The following is a 23581-nucleotide window of genomic DNA, read 5'->3' as shown; positions in this document are numbered from 1 at the left end:
AAGATGATAAATTGTGACCATAAAGGGATGCACATGGTCAGCAATAGCACTCAGATAAGCTGTGGCATTCAGATGATTGATTGGTATTAAGGGGCCCAAAGTGTGCCAAAAGAACATTCCCAAACACCATTGCACCATCACTACCGGCATGGAGTGTTGATACAAGGAAGGGCCAAAGGCCAAATTCTGACTCTGCCATCTGCTGCCTCAGCAGAAATCCAGATTCATCAGACCAGGCCGACGGTTTTTCCAGTCTTCATCCGTCCAGTTTTGGTGAGCCTGTGCCCACTGCAGCCTCAGATTTACTGATATACTGAGTGCAAGGTGTAAACTACACCTCCAGACTACGTAAACACCCAGCAATGAACTTCAGCGGAGGTTTTAACTGTGGAGAAGGGGAGGATAAGCTTGGGAGAGTAGAGGGGGGATGAGATGAGGTGGGGAGATCATGAGAGAGAATTGAAGGGAGCTGTGGTATAAGGAGAGATGAGGCAAGGCAGGAGGTAGAGAAAGGCAGCATAAAGAGTGATAATGTGAAAACAGGATTACCAAAAGGGATGGAAGGGGGGAGAAGGAGAGGGAAGGGTAAAGGATGAGAGGATAGGAATGACAAATTAAACATGTCTGTAACAGATCAATGTGAGAGCACAGGAGGAGAGGAGGGAGCAGGGAGTGGGCTGGTTTTGGATGCAAAATGGACTGGGTCTGGGGAGTGTAGAAAAAGGCAATGGGGTGGTTGGTGTGTGTGCGTGCCTCTGTGTGTGTGTGTGTGTGTGTGTGTGTGTGTGTGTGTGTGTGTGTGTGTGTGTGTGTGTGTGAGCGTGAGAGAGAGAATGAGAGCGAGAGAGAAGGAAAAAGGTGTTTTTAGGGAGATTTTGATAACCTTAAGCTCAGCCCAGCGCGTGGCTGAGTGAAGAGACCCATGAGAGCTCCTTGAAGAAACATATCACACTTCAGGATCTGGTTACAGTAGTGTGTTTGTGTGTGTGTGTGTGTGTGTGTGTGTGTGTGTGTGTGTGTGTGTGTGTGTGTGTGCCCGCGTGTGTGCGCGTGCACTTGGACTATCTGTGCGTTTCCTCACACAGATATGTTGCATGATATATGTTGCTTAACTACAAAAATGCGCTCAGTAGAGCACAGACCTCTGCCAAGGCCAATGTCAAACAACATACACCAGACTTCAGAGGAAAAAATGGAAATTCATAGTAAGTGATCTGGATCTGCTCCAAAATTTAATGGGTTCTTCCCTGGCCCATGCCCAACCCCTCCACCAAGTTCAATGAAAATCGGTTCAGTACTTTTTACGTAATTCTACTGACAAATAAACAAAGAAACAAATCAACAAACAAACAGACACAGGTGATTATTTAACCTCCTTGCCAGAGGCACCAAACAGTGGAGAAAGGGAAAACAACTTTAAGTGATGCTTCTGTCAAAACTTTGTCTATTTGGACTAAACATAGGCTCCAAAGGTGGCTGTGTAAGGTTTCTAGTTTGCTATTTCATGGAGAATGAAGGCTGTGGTCATCTTGGCTTCATGGCAACACTAATGGATTCAAATGTGACAAGTTTTCACGGCAAAAATAAATATCAAAATGTACGTAGAATCTTCTAAAGTGTAACACACCTTGCTGCCAGTGATTCCTAAACCGGCGTTGTATAGGTGGTTGTCAAAACACCCACACAGGTTGTTTCATATATAACACTCTAGTGGAGTCTTGACAAATTGACGTACATCAGGAAAAGGAGCAAATTTATCACTTTCCCTACCCGGACTTCTGTACCCTGACTACTTCTGCTGTGTGTGTTTGATCATAACCCGCTAATAATAATTTACAAATCATATATACGTGAAACCGTTGTATGAATTTATACAGTGTTAATTTGTGCATCTGCTGACGAAATCCCCTGAGATGAGCCTTCGTTCTCTGTGAAGAGGAGAGCTACGAGTGTGTAATTCTCAGAAGATAGGTTCTGTATTCTGTATACTATCACTTTAAGCTAACCCAAACTTTTTCTTCCATGACCTAAATGCAATGAACCGACTGTACAGCATTAAACAGCTTTCACGCTTCATGCTGAGACTCCATCATGTGTCCCACAGGTGAAGAAACCGTCACAAGTTGCACATGCTTGTTCCTCTATGAACCCCAGTTTCAAGTTACTATGTAGTGTTTGCCCTGTATTTTATACATGAAATGAAAGTTTACATAGTCTTCAATGCAGGGCTAGAGTGTGACGATAACCCTAAAAGCCCACACAGTTGTCATTTTAAAAATACGTAGTCATCAGTCTGCAGATGAACCTATTTAAAAAAAATCATGAGGTTTTGGAGAAGATGCTTTCATCCAACAGTAGTCATTCATTTGTGCAAAGTGCAAGTTTTTTTTTTTTCTTGCCTTTTTGTTGATTCTGTTTGTTCCCCTGGAATCAGTGAGATGGAATAAATTGGAGGAATGATTGAAGCCAGGCACGCCGGGGAGCTGAGGGAGACAGACAGACAGACAGAGGGAGAGAGGAGGAGGGAGGAGGTTGGGGGTGAAACCGCACTTTTTATATGTTGTCTGGTTTTAATTTGGTAAGAGCCATCACTCACCAGTTCACTGAGGTGGCAAACCAGATGTGTATGTGCATGTGAGCTTTAGCAGTGTGCTTTTTTTTTTTTTTTTGTGTGTGTGTTCTCTACCTGCTTAAACACTGAGAGCTGTCTCATCAAATGCTAAGACCCCTTGACACATTGTCATTTATTCTAGTTCTTACATGTTTTCAGTCTTGCATTTCCTCAGACCTCGGCCGTTTAAGGGAGTAGTTCTACATTTTTGGAAATAAACTCATATCTTTCGCTTTCTGGCATACAGTTAGATAAGAAGATCAATATCACTCTCGTAAGTGTGCGTCAAAATACAAGGCTATAGTCAGAAACAGGTTAGTTTAGCACAAGGACTGGAAACAGGGGGAAACAGGGGGAAACAGCTAGCCTGACGCTGTCAACAGGTAACAAAATTGGCCTACCAGCACATCTATGTTCACTAATTTACATTTTATATCTTGTTTGTTTAATCTGTTAAAAAAAAATCTAAAAACGACAATTTACTGTTTTTCAGATGATTTCTTGGCACTGAGCGGGTGCCAGGCAGCAGTCGAGTACAGCCGCAACGATTAGTTGATTAATCGATTTGTCGATTGACTGAAAAGTAATCGGCAACTACTTTAATAATAAAATATTTGTTCCCTCCAGTTTTTCTGTATCATACACACTAGTTAACTTTACGTCTTTGGATTTTATATTGATGATAGGACAAAACGAGACATTTGAAGATGTAACACACTTTTTTCACTATTTTCTGAAATTTTATGGACAAAAAAATTAATCACGAAAATAATCAGCATATTAATTGATAATGGAAATAATCCTGGAAGTAATGATCTGAAGAAGCCTTTCGGATGAGAGGCGGAGCGTCTTCTATAACTTCAATCAAGTCCAGTTGCCTTTGCATTGCACTTACAGACTACCATGACCTGGATGACGGAGAATCTTCACAGACAATGGAAATAATCGTTAGTTGTAACCCTATTGTTCAAGCCTGTAAGGCTGCAAGTTACTGCTCCCAGCCAAGAAATAGTCCAGCACAAATTTGCCTGTAAAATGGAAAATTACTTCAGTTTTTTGAACGAATTAAACAAACGAGATATCAAGTGTTAATTGGTGAGATTTAGAGGCGCTTGTAAATGGATTTTGTTACCTTTGGACAGAGCCAGGGTAGCTGTTTTGACCGTTTCCAGTATTTTCTCTGGGGTATGATAACCAGCTGCTGGCTGTAGTTTTTCACTCGTTTAATCATGTGCAATGAAACAGGTAAGTGTAAATTGTAAAACCCTTTCTTCATTGTGCCTCAAGCCTCATATTTTGTTTCTTTTATGTCTGTTTGCGTGTTGATGTGCAGTGCCTTCAGCCATGCAGAGAACTGTGGGAAACCAGGAAGGTGCTGTCTCCAAAGTCCTGTGAGGTAAGACACACAGTGCATAGTGTGTCTATGTTTGTGTGTGTGTGTGTGTGTGTGTGTGTGTGTGTGTGTATGCGTGTAAAAATCACAACACCCTTGGTGGCGGTGTCACTTCTGCACTAGAAACATGCTTTCGTTGGCACTGCAAGGCTCAATTTTTAGACTGCGTGTGTGCCCTGAAAGAGCATTCCTGTGTGCGATATGTATGGGTGCTATGAATAACATATTTGTGGGCTTTGTACACATGTACACACGTGAGACCAGTTTTATGTATATTTTGTGTGTGTGTGTGTGTGTGTGTGTGACCCTAGATGATATTTGCAGAGCCAGTTGATGTGGTTTTCTGAGAGATTAGTTTTTCATCACAATAGCCGAAGCATGCTACTGGCTGGATGGCTGACCGCCTGGCTGGTCAGGAACACAGGGCAATTCAGATCTATTAGCTAAAACGTGTGTTTAGATTTTGCTAATCAGCAGCCACGTGCACGGAAACTGAACGACACAAAAGCACCCGCTTTCAGACCAGATCTCAAGGGCTGCCTTCAAAGAGTCAGTAGGAGTTCACCAAAGGAAACACTTTCATCTCCCCTCTGTGTTTTTCTGCCCCACGTTTGCTCATGCGTGTTACGTATTATTTCCGTTGTGTGTCAGCTGTAGTAATAATAATTCCCCCGTGCTCTTTCTCTCTCAGAAGCAGACAGAGTGTGTGACGAGCAGGGAATTTCTGGCCTCTCTGAGGTCATCTCGTCAGGGTGACTGTCCTCCGCCTCAGCGAGCCACCGGGTTCGCTGCAGCCTGCGTGGAGAGCTGCTCGTCAGACCAGCATTGTCCCTCCCCCAGAAAGTGCTGTTCCAATGGCTGTGGACACACTTGCCAAGCCCCAGCCAATCTATACAAAGGTAAATGCGTGGAGAGCTGGTCGGGGGCTTGTTTGTAACCCTGCGAGGGTTTTAACTGAAATTATCTTCAAAGAATGAATTGTTTTTGATTGACTCAGCAGGGATGGCACCTGGTTAATTCATGAGGATGGCGATGAAGTAATGCTGTTGGTTAAGCAGCCTAATGCTCGAGTTGCTTTGGTCAAAAGCTTCTGCCAAATGAATGACATGTAATTTAATGTAATAAATATCCTTAAATACTGCCTGTTTGACTGCATCTGATGTCTGACATGGTCCAGCCACGGTTACCAGCATACTTCCAAAGCAACTCAGGCTGAGTAGAGGCCTAATCAGCCAGCCAACTATGTAACATATGTTCTACATATTGTTCTACATATGACGAATATGATGGTTTTTGAGACATCCTGTTATCTCTAACACTCGTTCATGTGCCCTCTGTGCCACGGGTTTCCAGCGTCATTACGATCATCACATAATCGTATCCAGCTGTCTTTTAAGTGACGTCTCCTTTATGTTTTGCCCTTGCAGGTGTTCCTCTGAAGCCCCGCAGGGAGATGAGCTTTGTGGAGGACTCAGAGGGTCACGTGAAGGTGGCGTGGGTGTCAAAGTTCAATGTCAGCATGGAGCCGGTCATTTACATGCTTCAGTCCCGCTGGAACGTAGGCATCCACCCCAGTGAAGACCATGCCACGCCATGGACTACTGTTGCCATGGTAACTTAACCGGCACCCTCTCATTTTTCATCCCTGGTCTGTATTTTAGGACTAGAAAGTTTGAGAAATTGTAATCATAATGATTTATAAAGACACTACTCATTAACTAAAGAGCTGAAGTGAGGCGCACACTGACTGATATAGTGTATCTCATCCTGTCACTGTCACCTTCTCCACATTATTGAGGGATATTAGCTGGAGAGACTGTGATGTGGGCAGGCTGATAGCTAGGAAAAAAGCACATGTCACGACACAGCACATAGTTGATTCTGTCTAACTAGGCAACTTAGAAGTCCTAGAGTCATTGAAGCTACAAAAATGGCTCCCGGTGCCTTTAACAGTGGAGCAACACCACAGAGTTTGTAACATATCTTTACCTCATAACTCTCAATTTGCCTCGAATGATGAAACTTCTCAGCTATGGAGATGGATGTTAGACTCTGTTTCCACCTCATCTGTCTGCTGCCTTGCTGTCTAAACCTCTCCTCCCCAGCCAGTCTCCCATTCTGCCAGGGTAAACCGTATGTGTGTCAGTGCGTGTGTGTGTGTGTGTGTGTGTGTGTGTGTGTGTGTGTGTGTGTGTGTGTGTGTGTGTACATAAGTGAGTGTGTGTGTGTGTGTGTGTGTACTGTACGCCCATGTGTGTGTGCCTGTGTGAGGTTAGGTAAATAAGCAGAGCTTAAAAAGGAACCACAGGCAGCCACAGTCGTTCCACCGACTGACTCTGAATGACTGAACGCTCATTATGGACTTAAATAGATGGCAGCTCGTGTCTGTGAGTGTGTGTGTGTGTGTGTGTGTGTGTGTGTGTGTGTGTGTGTGTGCGTGTGTGTGTGTGTGTGCGCGTGTGTGTGTGCGTGTGTGTGTGCGTGCGCGTGTTTGTGTGTGTGTGTGTGCGTGTGTGTGTGTGTGTGCGTGTGATTGTAGATGAGTAGATTTTAAGCAGTGATTACATTTGCTCTGTCAGGCAGACAAAACATGTGAATCTTTAGCAATTTCAACCATAATTTGGGCAAATCGTTTAATTTCACTCTTTTCAGATGGAATTCCAGTCCAACTGCGTTCAACTGACTTTCCAGCTCATTAACTTGTGAAACTTATATGTTTAAAAGTACACAGGGCTCTGTCATGTTTTTGAAACAAGATATATTATGGATTTGCGAGAGATGACAGAATATGTCTAATATGTGCACTCAGTTGGCAGTTTATTAGGAACACCTAGCTAAAACGAATGCAGTCTAATACAGCGGTCCTAGTCAAACAGGGTGTAAGGCACGCACACCAAAATGGTTTTTGATGACTGATGCGGGATCAAAAAAACAATCTAAACGTCAGACAAAGACCTGCACTCGGCCCTGACAGCTCCCAGTAAATTTAATTTAACATCCTTGTCAAGCATTGCAGGTGCTGGCAGGCCGTTAGACAGAGCCAGGCTAGCTGTTTTCCCCTTTTTCTAGTCTTAATGCTAATCTACGCTAACTACGGAACGACATGAGAGTATTGTAACTCATAACTCTCAGCAATGAAGTGAGGAAGAGTATTTCCTAAAATGCATTTAAAAAAACAAACAAAAAAAACGTGCTGTTTGGGGAAAATACCTGTTTATCAAGATTCAAAGGTTTGGTCCGTAAAAGTTAGATCTTTTTGTCTCCTAAGGATTGTTATTTCTTTCTTATCCTTAAAGATGTTGTATATTCACCTTTCTGGGTCACTACTTTTGTGGTACTTAAAAAGCATCATAGTGAGACTTATTTTTAAATCTGTTATGAATCATACATTGATTTATCTGTCAGATGAAGGAAAGTAATGGGACTGTAAAGTCTCGAACAGGGAGTCTTTTTCTGCCATGCACCCAGCCATTGTTTGATGTGATGTGTTTGGTTTTTTTTTTAGACCCTTTCAGAAGATGCGGTTCTGTCTGATCTGAGGCCGCAGCGCTGGTACCAGTTCAGAGTAGCAGCCATCAACAGCCATGGCAGCAGAGGCTTCACAACACCGAGCAAACACTACATCTCCAGTAAAGGTAACACGAACACGCTCAGAACACGCACTCTGCTTCTATTCAGAGAGCTGTTAGTGTCCCACAGGGGGCGATGATTCCTCCTGCATGTTTCTTTAACCTGTCTGTGAATTTTGAAATTCTGTCATGAGACAGTGAGCAAAACACAGATTCTCTGGTTCCATTTGTGTCATTTAACAAGAGATATTACAACTCTCTGAGGAAAAGTCCAAAACTCAGGAACTTTTCCCTTCCTCTCCTTCCCTGTTCTTTCTCTCTGTTTCACTCCGAGTTGATGGATAAGGTACACACAGCAGGGAAATTGTCCAGCAGTCCATAAAACACAGACAGGAAACAGAATATACACAAAACTGCACATTGCACATATTCACACATACTGTACAGACACACACACACACACACACACACACACACACACACACACACACACACACACACACACACACACACATATGTACTCATTGAGTTGGTTTAGTGCCAGAGTGAAATCCCTGGTGTCGGTCAGTGAGACAGCGTGAAAGTGAGAATAAGACAGTCAGAAATACACACACACATACACAGACACACAAATACACACACTGTAGGAGGTCCTAGCTCTAATGCTTAGCAGACTTAGGCCATATTGGTGTTTGACTAACCAGGATTGGCTAGTGATATAAATCCCCTGCCAGGATTGGCTAGAACATGTTTGTGTGTGAATAATGACTTCAGGTTGGACCCAGCTTTGGAAAAAGGTTCTTTATCAGTTGAACATTTATAGAAGACTATGAAGAGGTGTCTGAAATAGCATTTTCCACTGCCATCAACTAAACACCAAATGCTGGAATTTTTTAGGCCTCCAGCAGAGATTTACAAACATTACAACCTGCTCATTGGCACACTGAAACCTTTCTGGCAACTCCTGGTGACCCGTCATCATTTGAAAGGAATGGTCGGACATTTGGAAAATATACTTATTCAATTTCTTGCTGAAAGTTAGATGAAAAGATCAATGCCACTCTCGTTTATGTCTGTTATATATAAAGCTGGAATTATGCTCCTCTGGGTTGTGCGTAGGCGAATGTAGGAGGGTGTTGTTTGGAAACATTTGCATGTGTTTCTTTTGTTCTTGTAAGGATCAAGGGTTTACTATACATGGCTACTAGGGAGCAGTGTGAAATTTAGCGAACCAGCAGGTAAAGAAAAAGTAGAAGAAATCAGGAAATGTGAAAGAATTGGGATTTATCGCCTTAATGCATGAGAAAAAAAACAAGACGGGCAATGATATCAAACTACTTGAAGAGGAATTAATTTTCCTGTGCTCTACTAGAGGATCGTTTGTGGCTCTATGCTAAAATGTAAAACCAAACTCTGAAAGAATAAAATTGAGAAAACTTCCCAAAAGGGTGTCGAAGGAACATATCGCCTTGCTTGACACTCAGGTCTATAATACAGGTTGTTGAGATTTTGGCTGCAAGTTTAAGGCTGCTAGATTAAAGCTGCAGCCAGCAGCCAATTAGCTTAGCTTGGCATAAAAAACAAAGTGTGGAAACTACTTTGCGGTTTTATGGGGGGTTATATGTGGGACTGTTTCTTGGCTGAAAGGAGTGATTTTCTGAATTCTCAGCTAGATGCTTGCTTTTGTATGGATTGACCTCTAGAGGTGCTGGTAGGTGGAGTTTTTTTTTTTTTTTAACCTTCAGACGGAGCCTGGCTAGCTGCTTTCCCCCTGTTTCCAGTCTTTATGCTGAGCTAAGCTAACCGGCTCAACCTGTTACTGCAAAGCAATCTATGAGTGAAGACTTCAAAGAAGTTACTGCTTCTAGCCAGGAAACTGTCCTGCATATATCCCGCTCCCTAAAAATCAAAAACTGTAGTTTTCACAGTTCTGTGTTTTTTGTGCTAAGACAAGCTAAACTGGCTGCTTTCTATAGCAATATATACAACTGACATGTGAGTGGTATCAGTCTTCTCATCTAACTCTCTGCAAAAAAGTAAACTAGCTGCTCCCAAAATGTTGAACTCTTACTTTAGGAAGTGATTTGTGTGTGTGTGTGTATGTGCACCCTTGTAGTTGTATGTATTTCAAACGCCTGGGTTAAAGGTTAAAGACACACACTTAAACATTCCAAATACCATCTAATCGTGGTCATGGTCTTGTGTTTCCAGTTCATCAGTCCGATTAGTCAAGGGCTGGAGGTCAGGGGTCACAAATCAGGAAGCTGGCAGATGTCAGGATGGTTGAGGTTCCACCACTGCGACCTGACACTAACCAGAGAGAGAATTTGAATTTGTGAACCCCTCCCCTGTTCATTGAGATATTAGGGTTGCACAGGACCTGGCAGCGGTTATTACGTGGGAATGCATGGATCCAGAAAACCCATCTTGATGTCTTCATCTCATGAAACAGTGGACTGAAATCTAGCTGATTGAGGGAGAAACACAGAGGGAAAAGGGTCTCAGAGAAGAATGTGTGTTTTGGTTCTGATCGGGTTTACTGCTGGCACTGAGAGACACCCTGCCTATTCCAAAGAGACGCCACACACTCATTTCCACACAAACAGGCCAGATCTTGCAGCCCTAATATGTTGTCCTAACTTTGATCTCCCCGCATCTGGGTCAGCCAAGCACAGCCCGGGGGCCTGTGGGAGGCCTGCCATGGGGGATGTAGTTCTAATCAGATACATTTTGTAGTTTTAACCAAATACAGGATTGGGATTTAGGGCTCTAATGAGATACAGAGCCAGTGTTGAAAGAGCAGCGACCTCAAGATTTCATTTTGGAGGTAAACAGGGACTAGTGGTGGTCGCCTTTGGTCTGTGTTGTGGTAGCTACTGAAAAGGGAGGCTTCAGGCTTCTCCAGTATCACTCACCTTTGATGCTGTAAATCTCATTGCTTTTGTAGACTTGAATGAGACCAAGAGGAAATTAGCCTTTTCCCCCAAATATTGGCCTCTTTATTATGCTCTGCTGCAGCACATTAAACACTGAGATATTAGACAATTCAGTCAAGCTGGTGAACGGCCTCTGTGTGGTAGGCAACATGAACTCAACACCAATTATTCGTCTGTAGACAGGGCCGAATGATTCATTGTCTTTTCATCAAAATCACGATTTAACAGAAAGTTTAAGCCTGTGACTGTTGAATTAGTATTTGGAAAAAACATATTCCAAGCGTTAAAGCGTTAAAACATGTCCGGAGGGGATCTTTAAGTATACCACTAATTTAATATCTTAATAAATGTAAGCTAAACTGTTAATTTCTCTTATAGAAAAGAAGACAAATTTGCTTAGAAGTTGACCATGAGTGACTGCAGCTGCCGTAATTTATGTGATTCTATTCATGTAGAAACGAGATAAATTTGATGCCAACGGATCTTGTTTGATACTGTGAAAATGTGCTGTGATTTAATTTATAGAGAATAATCAGATTTTAAGTAAAAACCGCAGTGTTGTTCAGAAAACTGCACATAAAATATTTTCCTCGATGCTTCCTTACCAGTGGGGCACTAGAGGACCAACAACAAATCTGATATTCTTGGTCATCTGAAACGAGAATGTGTCCTTATCATGATGATGGCAGTGGTAATTATTTTAATTTTGATGATAATTTCCGCCAGCTCTCTCTGACTGCATGTTTCTCCATCCACCTCTTTCCGCAGATCCCTCACCCCCAGAACCTCCAATAAACATCAGAGTGAGCAACCAGACTTTAGAGAGGATAAGTTCACAACCAGAGTCCCAGTTCACAGAAAGGTATCTAGATATATGTGAGATGATTAAATAGATTTCTCTTGCTGGGTTACTTTCTATGCATCCTCTCAGCACTGCACAATCTGTCATAAATTGTGGACAATCTGTCATAAATTGTGGCCAGATGGGTAGACAGGTTTTGTCTGATTGTTTAGCTGCATCCAAATTATATTTCATCCTTGTTGAATAATATATTGCAGCGTCATGTAAAGTTCAGACCATGTCTTGGATCAGCGACGAGATATTCCAATAAAACATTTAACAGCAACGGTGAGGACCTGAATTCTAGCTTACGTTCAGCGTGAGGATATAAAATCTCTGTGGCTTTACTGTGCGTATATAGATTAAATGGAAGATGTTAAACAACACTGAACAGGACAAACAAGTATTACATCTGTTTTACAGTCACTCAGTGGAGGTACCTTTCTTTCCGCTCTATTACCGTGAATTTATTTACATCCATGCTGTGAAGCCGTTTGACTTCCTGTTTTCTGTCTTTAGGACAAAGGGAAGTGGGGTCACAGTTGCAGTCTTATTACGCTGGGAGCCCCCCAGAGAGGGAGACCTGCCAGTCCACAACTACAGAGTCACCTGGATGTCTCGACATACGCACGCAGTGCATAAACACACGCGCACGCTGCATGGGCACACTCACGCAGCTCACAACAACATGCACAGGCGGCCTTCGCACCCACGCACACCAGAACAGGGTAAAAAGGAGAGCAACAGCAGAGTGACCCAGGGGGTAAGTGAACTCTCTGTATACTTAATTACACGAAATAAAAGAACATAGTCATTGAATACATTGACTGTGGAGGCACAGACTCATCATACAGTGGCTTCAGAAAGTATTCAGACCCCTTCACTTTTCGCACACTTTATTGTGTTGTAGTTTTAATTTTAAATGGGCATTTCTGCCCATTAATCAACACTCAGTAACCCGTCACGACAAAGTGAACAAATGTTTTCAGAAATTCTGGCTGATGTATTTAAAATCAAAAACTAAAATCTCTCACTCACAAAAGTATTCAGACCCTTTGTTGTGGCACTCAAAATTATGGTCAGGTGCATCCTGTTTGCCTTGATTATCTTTAAGATGTGTCTAGAACTCAAGTGGAGTCCACCTGTTCATTGTTTTCCCCATTCTGTGCAATTTTTGCACATCCGTAATCCACACATATGAACACACTGACTATATGACATACGTAATATCCCATTCATATTTAAATTGTAATGTGCGCATTGTGTAAAGGCTTACACACATACGCACTCATATACTTGTACTTCTATACTTTCTGAGGACCCACAAACCTGCTTACCCAACCCGTAAACCTAATTTTAACCTTAAAGGAACAGTTCAACATTTTGGGGAAACCGGCTTATTCCCTGTCTTGCTGAGAGTTAGATGACGTACCACACGCACGTCTGTTTGATAAGGTGGTTAACTTAGCTGAAAGACTAGAAGCTGGTGGAAACAAAACCTGAAGTGTAAATGTTAAACCAAGTTTTAAACCTAAAACAGCCCTTTGAAGTGAATATCGATCAAAATGTCTCCACTTTTGAGAGAAACGCCTCAGTTTGTAGGTTTAAATTCAAGATACACACAGACAGACCTTATATACAAGATAGCTGCACCTGAGAAATTTTACTAGGCCTGTAAACACATGCACGTCAGACAAGCACATGCGTACATACCTTGCTGTATTCTGCTTGTGATTACTGCAGTGATTTTACAGGCCTCGGCAGTGCTCAAAGGGAACAGGCTCTGTAAACAGCCAAGCTACTGTGTGCAAGTGGTGGTGGAAACTGGAATATTCCTTTAATATGATCATAGCATCGTTTGTATTTTTGAGCTACAGCATTGCACAAGTAAACGAGAACCAGCACACACCATAGGAACAGCTGGCGCTCCCATTTTACGCTCCTTTACATTCATTCTTAGTAGACATTAAGTGATTGATTCAAACTCAAGAGTGTCCTGCTGAAAAACCTGTGTCCAATAAAAATTCCTCCTAATATAAGTAAAATGGAGACATAGAAGAACTACCCAGATGTTTCAATTAAGGAAGTGGATTTATATAATGAGCAAAAATGAGGTGATTTTTAAAAAAAAACATGGTCCTGCTGGTCTGTACAATTGTTGAATTTGCATACTTCTATAAAAAGTGCATGCCACTAAAACTGATTCAACTTTTTAAAGATAATTTAGGTTTTAGTGGATGTGGTTTTATAATGTTACATGCTGATATATTTACCTAAATCCTTTTTTCAAGGTGCAGTATTTTATAATCTGGTTTTGACATATTCACCCTTAAATTGCTGTTTGGCATGCTATCCCATTACTGAGGTCTTTTGCAGACTTGTTGTGCATATGTTCCTTGTGGATCTGAAAATGCAATATTGTCCTCAGGCAGACACACAGGGGACATAACTTTGTTAGAGTGCTATGACAACGTGTAGGTCTGGCTTTACAGCACTGGAATAACATGACAACTTAGCCATTTAGATTGACTGACAACAGAGAGAAGTGGCTTTCCTGCATTTGGATTATGTGTTTAACTCAAGTCAAAGCATCTGGCAATGTCCTGACAATATGCTAGTCAGTACAGCACAGGGGCATCGGTGAGTGAGTGTATCGGATGTCATGGTTGTAAATATTTGTGCAAAGGAAGAGTAATATGACTGATCTAGGACTATTTGTTCACAACATTTACATGTGGAAAGAAGCACGAGACCAAGAGAAGCATGAGATCTGAGGCTATATTACAGCGTAATAGAGTGAATCATTGCTGTCTCCTTGTAGCTAAGCTCAAAAAGTAGCTTCTACATTCTTTAGAAATGCAACAGATTTCTTCATGTACTTTTGAAATGACATTTAATGCACCAATAACAGTCAAGAGGGAGGATTTTGCTATCCTGATTATAGGTGTGATGATGATGTTCACAATGCAGCTAAGTCCAGTCAGCAGCACGAAAATGCTCATGATCACAGTAAACAAAACAAACAGATATTACGGCTTTGACACAACAGTTATGACTGCCTGTGTATTAGTACCTGAACATTTTTTCTTCAATTGCAGTAAATAGTAAACAGGCCAAATAATGAATGATGAAAGAACTCTTTGCGCCGGATCCTTCAGCTTGAGATGCACTTAACTTTGAGGTGAGACTTCATTTCAAGAAGAAATAGGAAACATATATATATATAAAACACCAGAGTTTAAGATTTTAATGCATGCACACTCATATGGACCTAGCTATCCTACGTATTAATGGCAATCCAAGACTGAGCCTGGTGGAGCCATTTATCTGTAGTCTGGTCCTCTGTTCTGCTTGGCTGGGAGGCCTGGAATTTAAATGAGGCCCCCTAACTAGTGTTTCCTGCTCGCAGCTGCATCTAGACACACACGGAGACAGCAGCATCACAACAGGTTGGTAGGAACCAGAGTGACGTTGTTGCGTTGCGCAAAATGGCTTTCATGTCAAGCAGAGCCCTGATATTTTATTGCTCGCCATTAGCACAAGATGATGTATTCCCTAAATGTGTATAAAACAGTAATTTATGCAGGACTGGAGGGATTTAGAATTAAACCTGAAGTAACAGAGGAAATTGGAGGAAGTATTCAAACATGGAAAAACCTCTGCTGAATCAGTGCTTTTAAATATACATCACCGTCTTACATATAAAGTCCACTGACATTACGCACCAAAATAGAAATCCAAGCTTCTCTCACACACACACACACACACACACACACACACACACACACATACGTACAGCTGTACAGGCCATATGTTTTGTCTATATTTGGGGTATAGGAACTACTTCAACCCCGTTTTGTCTGCAGATCCCCAAGAAACTGCTTTTAACTTGCTTTTGTCTCGTTCTGTCTTAAGTATATGCACATACAGAACCACACACAGACACACACACACACACACACACACACACACACACACACACACACACACACACACACACAGACTTGTTATCATCCAAGCATCTCTTTGTTGTGACTAGCTCGAGTCCGCACAGACAGACAGGCCTGACTGACTAAGAGTCTGTTAATGAGCTGTCCGTCAAACAACGGGCTAATGCAGAACAGGTCTGGGCTGTCAGTCACAAAGTGGGCACATTTAGGATGAGGATGATGATGATGAAGATTATGATGATCGTGAGGATGATGAAGATGGTGATGAAGGTGGTGACTTGGGGGGCTAAACTGGCGATCCTGATGGTGTAACAAGGATAGCGGTTTTTCTAGCGCAGTGTCTGCCTTAGACTAACACTTGGTGATTGAGTTTAAGAACTTTTATGCACAAGTCTGTCAGTGTTATTTGGTTTTTCATTTGATAGAATTTCTACAAGAACCTTAACAAATTCTGGCAAGTAACAAACTGCATTAGTAGAGACTGGGAAGTAGCCAAGGACTACAGGTCCAAAAGACCCAGAAAACTCATGTTTCTATGATCCATGTTCTCATTTTTTAATGTGTTACAGGCGCAGTGTGAGTTGTGGCTGCAGGGTCTGCTGCCCGCCACTTCCTACTTCTTGTCTGTCCAAACAGTAGCCTTCTGGGGTCAGAAGCGGCTGAAGAGTCCAAGAGCCCAAACTGTTTTCACTACAGTAACTCATACAGGTAAACCAAGAAAGGGTCTTCCTCATCAGGTTCTGTGGTATATGTGGTATATCATGTTATATTTTGCGGTATTTCTCAATACCCGTGTATGTGAATGTATATGATCTCCCCCCTCATAATTTCTGTAGACTTGCAGGACTGTATGTTAGTAATTGTTGTCAATTAACTATTAATTCTTCACAGTGGTTTTGGAGACAGAGTTTCATATAAGGTGCAAGTTACTGTAAGAGTCTGTGGGGCTTTGGCTGCAGTTTGCATCGCTTTCTCTCAGCAGCTGCCGTTCATTTTAAGGAGTAATTATTTTGGGTGTAAAAATTTTTAGTTTAACATGTAATGAATCCAGTGTTTTCACTATTGCCGGAGAGTCATCCCTCTCAACAGTGTCGATGAGCATCGTGTCTTTTGATGAACAACTTGCAGTAACCGAAGGTCCAGTAGGTTTTGTACAGTTTTGTCTTTTAGGAATAAAAATGAAGGACAATGAAGGTAAAAACTTGCTCAGTAAACCCAGGCCTCTTGGCCAGGTAGTGCAGACTGTAGCTGTAGAGTTTGTGTTGCTGTGGTTCAGCAATGCAGCCACGGAAGGACTCCCCTAGCAACCCTACCCCAAATAGAGACTCACTCAAGTGTGTGTCTTTGAACATTTCATTAACTTGTCATGCCGTTAGTAAATGCTTTGTGTATAGTGTGCAGCCACCATCTGTTAACAGAGCTATACATTATTGAATTCATGACTTTCCTGTTGGATCAGAGCTGCTGCATTTGCTGACTCTCAGCATATTCTGTCTCCCTACAGCTGCACTGTTTAAACACACACATACACACACAGTGTACAGTGGAAAGTGGTGATGTTAATTGTCGTCCAGGCAACAGAGTTTTTTATAGGTGACCTGTCGGTCAGCCCGGCAGAGGATTATAGCCAGCTGCAGCTCAATTGTCAAACCACATATTAACAATTTTATATGGAAGATATTGCCATTCATAATTTAGCAGTATTAATATTCGACACAGTCCCTGTATTGGCCTGGTTTCTCTTAGCGCTAATGAGGGTCAGTTGGGCCAGATAAAGCCAATTAGTGTTTCTGAGTGAATGAATTAACGGGAAAGCTGCCAGCTGCACTTTGGTCGCCACTTTATGATATTCCTGGCACAATATATTTATAAATTCCATGTGATATAACAGGTTTCATGCATCCACTCAGTCATGTGTTCTGTTTTTGTGATGCCGCCAGTTATAGGTACGCAGAGCAGCTATTGCATGAATGCTGCTTGAGGGAGTAGTAAAAGTTGCAGAGTGGTTAAGAAACACACACTCACACACACACACACACGTACATAAAACGGTGAGCATTTCTCCTGCATCAGAACTTTTAAATTTATATGGGGGTTTGTAAACTGAAAATTTTCTGACCACATAAAAGGTGATTTTATTGAGCATGAAACTAGGTTTGTTATTTATTAAACTGCTCTGTTTATTTTCATTCCAATGAGAGGACTAATAATCAGCCAAATTTTGAAATTGTAGCACTTATTATATTTTTCTCCTCTCTCCCCTCTCCTTTCCTCTACTCTCCACCACCAAAGGTGAAGACTTTTCCAACGAGCTCCCGTCTTCCTCCTCCTCATCCTCCTCATCCCTACCCTCATCTCCTTCCCTCTCGTCCTCCTCCCCTTCTTCCTCCGACCTCCCCCTTTCCTCCTCTCGTCCTCACCCTGTATCCCCCCAGAATCCTCTCCCCCCTGACAACCTGCGCCTGGAGGTCGCTGCCCCTCATTACCATGACAACCAGCTGCAGGTCAAGGTGTTCTGGAAGTGGCCTTACCACGGTGAGTTGATTTGGAAACACGAAACCACCCAACGATATGTCAGCCGCACGTAAATAACTATAGCAGTGAAACAAGAAGAAAAGCTGGAGATAGAAAGAAAGAAAGTTTGTGTTAGTACATTAGTTCAGTGAGAGCGTATAATAGCAGTATTCTGTATTTGCTGATGCAGATTTTGCTTAAAATATTTATCTTCAGAGGCAAAACTAGACCAAAAAATCTATTTTACAAATACCATCATATTCAATCGGAACGATAAACTACTGCATTGCAGTTTTGATTTATTGAAGGCCACCCAATAGTTACAGAAATGCTGCGGTGTTGTCACCTTGCACGGTCATATAAGATTAGCCAATATTAGATTATGATTTCAGTAGTGCACTTTGTAGAAGACGTCAGCTTTTAAACACGTTTGGTCTGGTTTTTTAGTGTCTAAAACAAATATTTTATGTTCAGAATGCATCAAATGACTATGTGAAAGCAGGGTTGCAATGTAAAAAGGGTCGCTCAAAGGGATGAACGCCCTGTGAATTATTACTCCCTCGGCTTTATGGAGCTTAATAACAAGTTTCAGCTCATTGTTTACATGTCTGGCCCCCAAATGTACTGTTCTGGTTCACTCTCACGGCTCTCATTGTGTCAGGGTTCCGGCACAGCACGCAGCTGTTTTCGGCAAACAAGCTCCACTGTGCACTCCTTGCTACAGAGCCAGATTTCTGTAACTACCAGATGTATGCATTCACAACTGTTTGCTAACAAGTCCGCCATTAACATGTTAATGTGGTGTTCACAACTTGTTTCTGCTGCCCCGCAAGTGGCCAAAAAAAAAAAAAAAAATCAGCTTTTCTGATTCTTTCTCACCACAACTCTGGTGGGTGTTTGGACCTCAGGTTTGAAAATCAGTAAGGGCAACGGACTGTCTGTTTCTGTCACTGAGAGAAGACACTGTAAGAGGTTCACCAGCAGCAGAAAACTCATATTATCTACTTAAAGGATAAAACGTGCAAATGGAAAAAAGGAGAAAATGCAAAACAGAGAAACGGAGAGAATACTAGAAAGATTATCAGTGTGCATCATGACATATTTTTCTCAGGTTTAAGACTGTCTGCCTATTTTATTTTACTTTTTTGCTTTGCAGGCAGACAGAGACAACCTGGTCCGTACGTTTTGCGGTGGCGTCCACATACCTGCAGTACTAACGTTACGAGCACAGAGAGAACAACAACTGTGCAGGTACAACCACTCTGGCTGGGTTTTTATGTGTCCCCGTGTTCGTGAAATTGTGTGTAGGTGTCCTGTTTCTATGTGAGCATTGTCGTTGTGTCTCTTCGTGTGTGTGTGTGTGTGTGTGTGTGTTAGAGATCAGATTTCATCACCATAACTCAGATCAGTTTGGAATGCTCTCATGTTCTGCCTGTGTGTAACTTTGTCTCCCTGCCATCATCTCTGTGTAACATCACATTTACAGTATCATAACCCTGTCAGATCCCTGGCGGAGGTATCCTGCATTCCTGTGCCTGCGTGTGTGTCGGTTGCAATTTGTTTCTTAAAGTAATGTACTGTAAATGTTTTTGTTTATTTATTTTGCTGAGATGTTTGTGGTTTTTCTTCCTTGACAGAGGTATTGTTCTAAACAGGAGGTAATGTGATCTAAACAGAACAAAATCAAACCGAAAAATACTAAAAAACAAAGCCTTCTCAATGACAACATTTTTTGCAGGGTTATAGTGTAATATTGTAATATTATCTAGTACAGGTCTTCCTGAAAATGCAGATATTTTAGGCCCCCGTCATGAAGTCAATTTGCAGTAGAGGAGCCTTTTAAAAGACAAACCGGTACTAATTGTGTGCTGTGTGCGAAGAGAAAACTGGTCTAAAGTGATCACAGACCCGGTGGGTTGATAAATATCAAAGTGCTGTGAGCAATTTGCTGAGGTCAAAGAACATGATTTCTCTTCATTAAGGTTCAGCCTTTTTTAAACAGTTACGCCATTTCTCACCATTTGAAGCTGCCAACCTACAAAGCTGCCAAGTACTGCTTCAAACTGTGGTGTTTATTTAAACATGGAGCTAACAAGCTGCTTATATGAGTCAGGTTTCCAAACAAAAATAGAGGTAATATGTATATTTTATGGAACCTTGTAATAGGTCAGTTTTAACAACCAGCTGGGTATAGTTTACACTACAATGTCTCTTTTTAACCCTAATTTGACTTGATTTTCTCTCACCAGGGCACCCATCACACCATCACAGGTCTGTTGTTTGCCTGTAAGTATCAGGTCACCGTGACAACGAAGGCTGACTCCGGGTCAGAGGCTGTTGCCTGGGTTACGACCCCGACTTGCTCCTCCATCAGGGTCAGTGGAGGCAAAGCTTTGCCCTGCAACACTGAGGGTAGGAGTAACTAAACACAGATGTAAAGGCAGTGTTTCATTGACCTTCATTAATCCTGTAACCCCTTAATGCCTTTTTAAAAAAAAGAGCTCTGGGAAGAGGTTCTTGCTACTTTTGTGTCCTCTTTTTGGAAATATTAAGACCCCCAAAAATAGTATAACACTGAATACACACTTGCACATAATTGCACACTACAACACCAGATATTACCACAAAATACCTTGTTTTATATGCACAGTTAAGTAATTTAATGTAATATAAATAATTACGTCATTATGATCAATCTGATTAATTGTTGAGGACGTTTTAGCATAAAAAAGTTGTCATGTCAAACCTACTGAGAAACTATTAAGAAGAGCGTACTGTGATGGTTAACGGAAAGGTTTTCATGTCTTCTGTCTGTGTCAGAGCGCCTCCTGGCAGGCCGAAAGGTGGTCCTGCGCCCAGAACGTCTGACTGCAGATTTTCGAGAAGTCAATGGCACCTTGCTCACTACGTTTCGCTGGAGAATGTCCCAGCATGCACTGGACCCAGCGGCTGTTGAGGGGTTCCAATTCACCTGGACGCTGCAGTCAGGGGTGACCACGGCGACGGAGGGGCAGGAAGACGCACTTGTCTCCCAGACGCACACAATTGCACCGGTGAGACAGAAAGAGAGGTTTACAGTGACAGCATTGTATTGTGTCGGTAGCATGAGAAAAGTAGAAAAATAAAGGATTAATAAGAAATTAAATCATGAGTGTGGTGATATTCTTCATCTTTCTTATATCCACAAATCCAATTAAAGACAAAAAAACCAACAATGAACTGATCCCAACTAGCATTACCTGTGTAGCCAAAGCCTGATATAGGTTTTCCTCGGTGCCACAGAGCTCTATTGTTGTCCAAAAACCTTTAAACAAAAACATCAGTGAACCACATGGTTGAACAGGGTGACTTCATCATTTCTTCATTGCACTGTACATCTGCTCTGTAGTTTATGTTGAATCGGTGTCAATCCCACTTACACCATCCTGCTTCTGGAAAATACTCGCTAGAGCACCAAATCTGTGGATGAAAGTAGTCCCCAACAAATACACAGTTTACTCCAGCTTAAGATAATTTCGTTTATGACTTCATTATCTAGCAGTCTTAGAAGATTATGACGCTTCTATTGCAAATAAAAGTGTATAATTGTGACTTTTTTAATGATTTACATTGCCATATAAAGGGTTGGGAAGTCTGAAAATACTGAGAGATGGATTAACACATAGTCGTTTTGGTCTTTTTATGGGATTTGTTGACAATAAGAAAAATATAGAATCGCAGAAGCCTTATACATCAACATTTCAACAGGTTATTTCTTAGTCAGTTAATAGTGTGTTTTTGTCTTTGTGTTTGTGTGTGAGAACTAACCCTGTTTCCTCATCCACAGTCTCAGAGGATGTTGACAGTTCAGGGTCTTCAGGCGGACAGTGTCTATCAGCTGCAGCTCCAGGTGCTAACAGCAGGGGGCAGCAACGGCGCTGCCGTCTCCAAGACCATACATACTCCAGCTGTCAATGCCACACTTTGACAGGTAGTAGTGCTCTCTCACTAACGCGCAGCGTTTTTTGTGTAATTTGAGTAAAAGCTTTTATACCTTCAAATGATAAAATAGCGTCAATTTCCACATGTATCATGTGGGAGAATTGTTTTTATCTTCTGTCCACTGAATCCCACTGATGCTCTCTTCCAGGCGCCAGACCCCAGAGCTGCCACCGACTGCTGCACCATGGCCACCTTTACCAACATCCACTTCTCTAGGGTTTTTTCACAGTTTGACCATGGTTTCATTGCAGTTCAAGAGCAGACAACTTGACCGAAGCTATAAAAATAAAGGAAGTTCCTCTGCCTAAAGTAGATTTTCATATGAAAGGTATTTCCTACTCTGATAGTTTTTCTTTTACTTTAATCACTCTTCAAAAAGCAGGAAGGCTTTAGTCTTGCTCTAATGGAAGAAACGATTTGCGGTCCAGTCATTATTCTGTCAGGTGATCCGAAAGTTGTGGACTTAGACGATATTGTTTTGTAAGATATTCTAAATTTACTGCACCCGTAAATGGTGCCAGTTTAAAAAGCACTAAGTACTTACAGTTAGTCTTGGCAGTGAAACGCGTATCCTTAAACCATATTTGCTCCCTTTTTTTATTAAAACAGCAGCATTTTCCAAACGATTCCTCTTGGCATTAGTATATATGTGACATGTGAAAACTGAGACTCCGCGCACGGCTGCATCTGTACGTGTTTGGTGGGACTAATGAAGTCTGATCACCCGACATCACTGGAGCCAAAGGACACTTGTGAAGAGACTTCTTATGCCTATTGTTTTTGATCTTGCCAGTAGAGAATAACATAGCACTGACCTTATTTACAAATAGTAATGTATAGCAACAGACTGTGCTTATTTCAATGCATTATCCACTGCATTATCTTTTAAGCTAGTGGGTCTGACTTGGTGTGGAGGAGTCTTGAAGTGAACTCAAGTATTTTGATATTTTGTTCATATGTTTTAAAAAAAACTGTCGGAATGAGCTTGTTTTCATACATTGTGGACCTTGTGCAGCATTAATCTACATTATGGTACACCCATTTCACTAAACAATGATATGTGACATTTTCACAGCCTTTGATATCGCTATACCTGTGGTAGATTTCTTTGTTTTACAAAAGTCATGTCATTGCTTTGAAAAGGTTGGGAACTACTGGTGGCAAGCAACCAGTAATTATGTTAATATTCCCTCTATGTAACCTTTTATTGTTGATAATTTTGTACTTAATTCCTTTACTTTTTGACTGTTAGTTTTATTTATTGTTTTCCAGTCTTAGATTTTTATAATTAAAGATTATCAGAACACAGTGTGTGTTTGTGTCTGTGATTTTGGGGTTAGAAATGATGAAAATAAGAGGGATAATGTCATAATACCGTGACCCCTGTTGACCCCCACTATAGATGATAGTGTCATTAAACCGAGAAACCAACCAGTAATCTAGAGCTGAAATGATTCGTTGATTTATCGTATAGTCGAGACAGAAAATTAACTGGGAAAAGTTTTGAAAATTGACTGTCATTTTTTAAACAAAAATGACAAACAAATCACTGGTACCAACTTCTCAAATTTGAATATTGGCTAATTTCAATTTTTCAATTTTCTGTGACAGGCAGCTCAATATCTTTGTTTTTTTTTTTTTTTTTTTACATTTTATAGACTAAACAATCCCTCATTTATTAAAGAAAATAAGGATCAGACGTATTGATAATGAAAATAATTTTTGGTTGCAGTTCTCCGCTGATGGAATAATATCAACTTTCCCAAGTCACAGAAAAAATGGAAGC

At 41.5% G+C, this 23581-nt stretch overlaps 1 protein-coding gene across 1 annotated transcript in view; it reads left to right on the top strand.

Moving 5' to 3' along the window:
- The window catches only part of anos1b (anosmin 1b), a 43607-nt gene extending 20524 nt beyond the window's left edge, over positions 1-23083 (top strand). The window contains exons 3-15 of the mRNA XM_040128867.1: positions 3945-4007; positions 4696-4903; positions 5432-5616; positions 7510-7639; positions 11278-11371; positions 11870-12113; positions 15870-16008; positions 17593-17835; positions 18971-19065; positions 20064-20226; positions 20635-20867; positions 21641-21784; positions 21944-23083. Coding sequence (XP_039984801.1) covers positions 3945-4007; positions 4696-4903; positions 5432-5616; positions 7510-7639; positions 11278-11371; positions 11870-12113; positions 15870-16008; positions 17593-17835; positions 18971-19065; positions 20064-20226; positions 20635-20867; positions 21641-21781 — 1938 coding nt within the window. The 3' untranslated portion in view covers positions 21782-21784; positions 21944-23083. The remainder of the gene's footprint in view (positions 1-3944; positions 4008-4695; positions 4904-5431; positions 5617-7509; positions 7640-11277; positions 11372-11869; positions 12114-15869; positions 16009-17592; positions 17836-18970; positions 19066-20063; positions 20227-20634; positions 20868-21640; positions 21785-21943) is intronic.
- The last annotated feature ends 498 nt before the right edge of the window (positions 23084-23581 follow it).

This window comes from Xiphias gladius, chromosome 6 (assembly GCF_016859285.1).
Source record: "Xiphias gladius isolate SHS-SW01 ecotype Sanya breed wild chromosome 6, ASM1685928v1, whole genome shotgun sequence".
Taxonomy (NCBI): domain Eukaryota; kingdom Metazoa; phylum Chordata; class Actinopteri; order Istiophoriformes; family Xiphiidae; genus Xiphias; species Xiphias gladius.
Note: the sequence above shows the minus strand (reverse complement) of the source record. Positions and strands in the feature narration are given on the sequence as shown.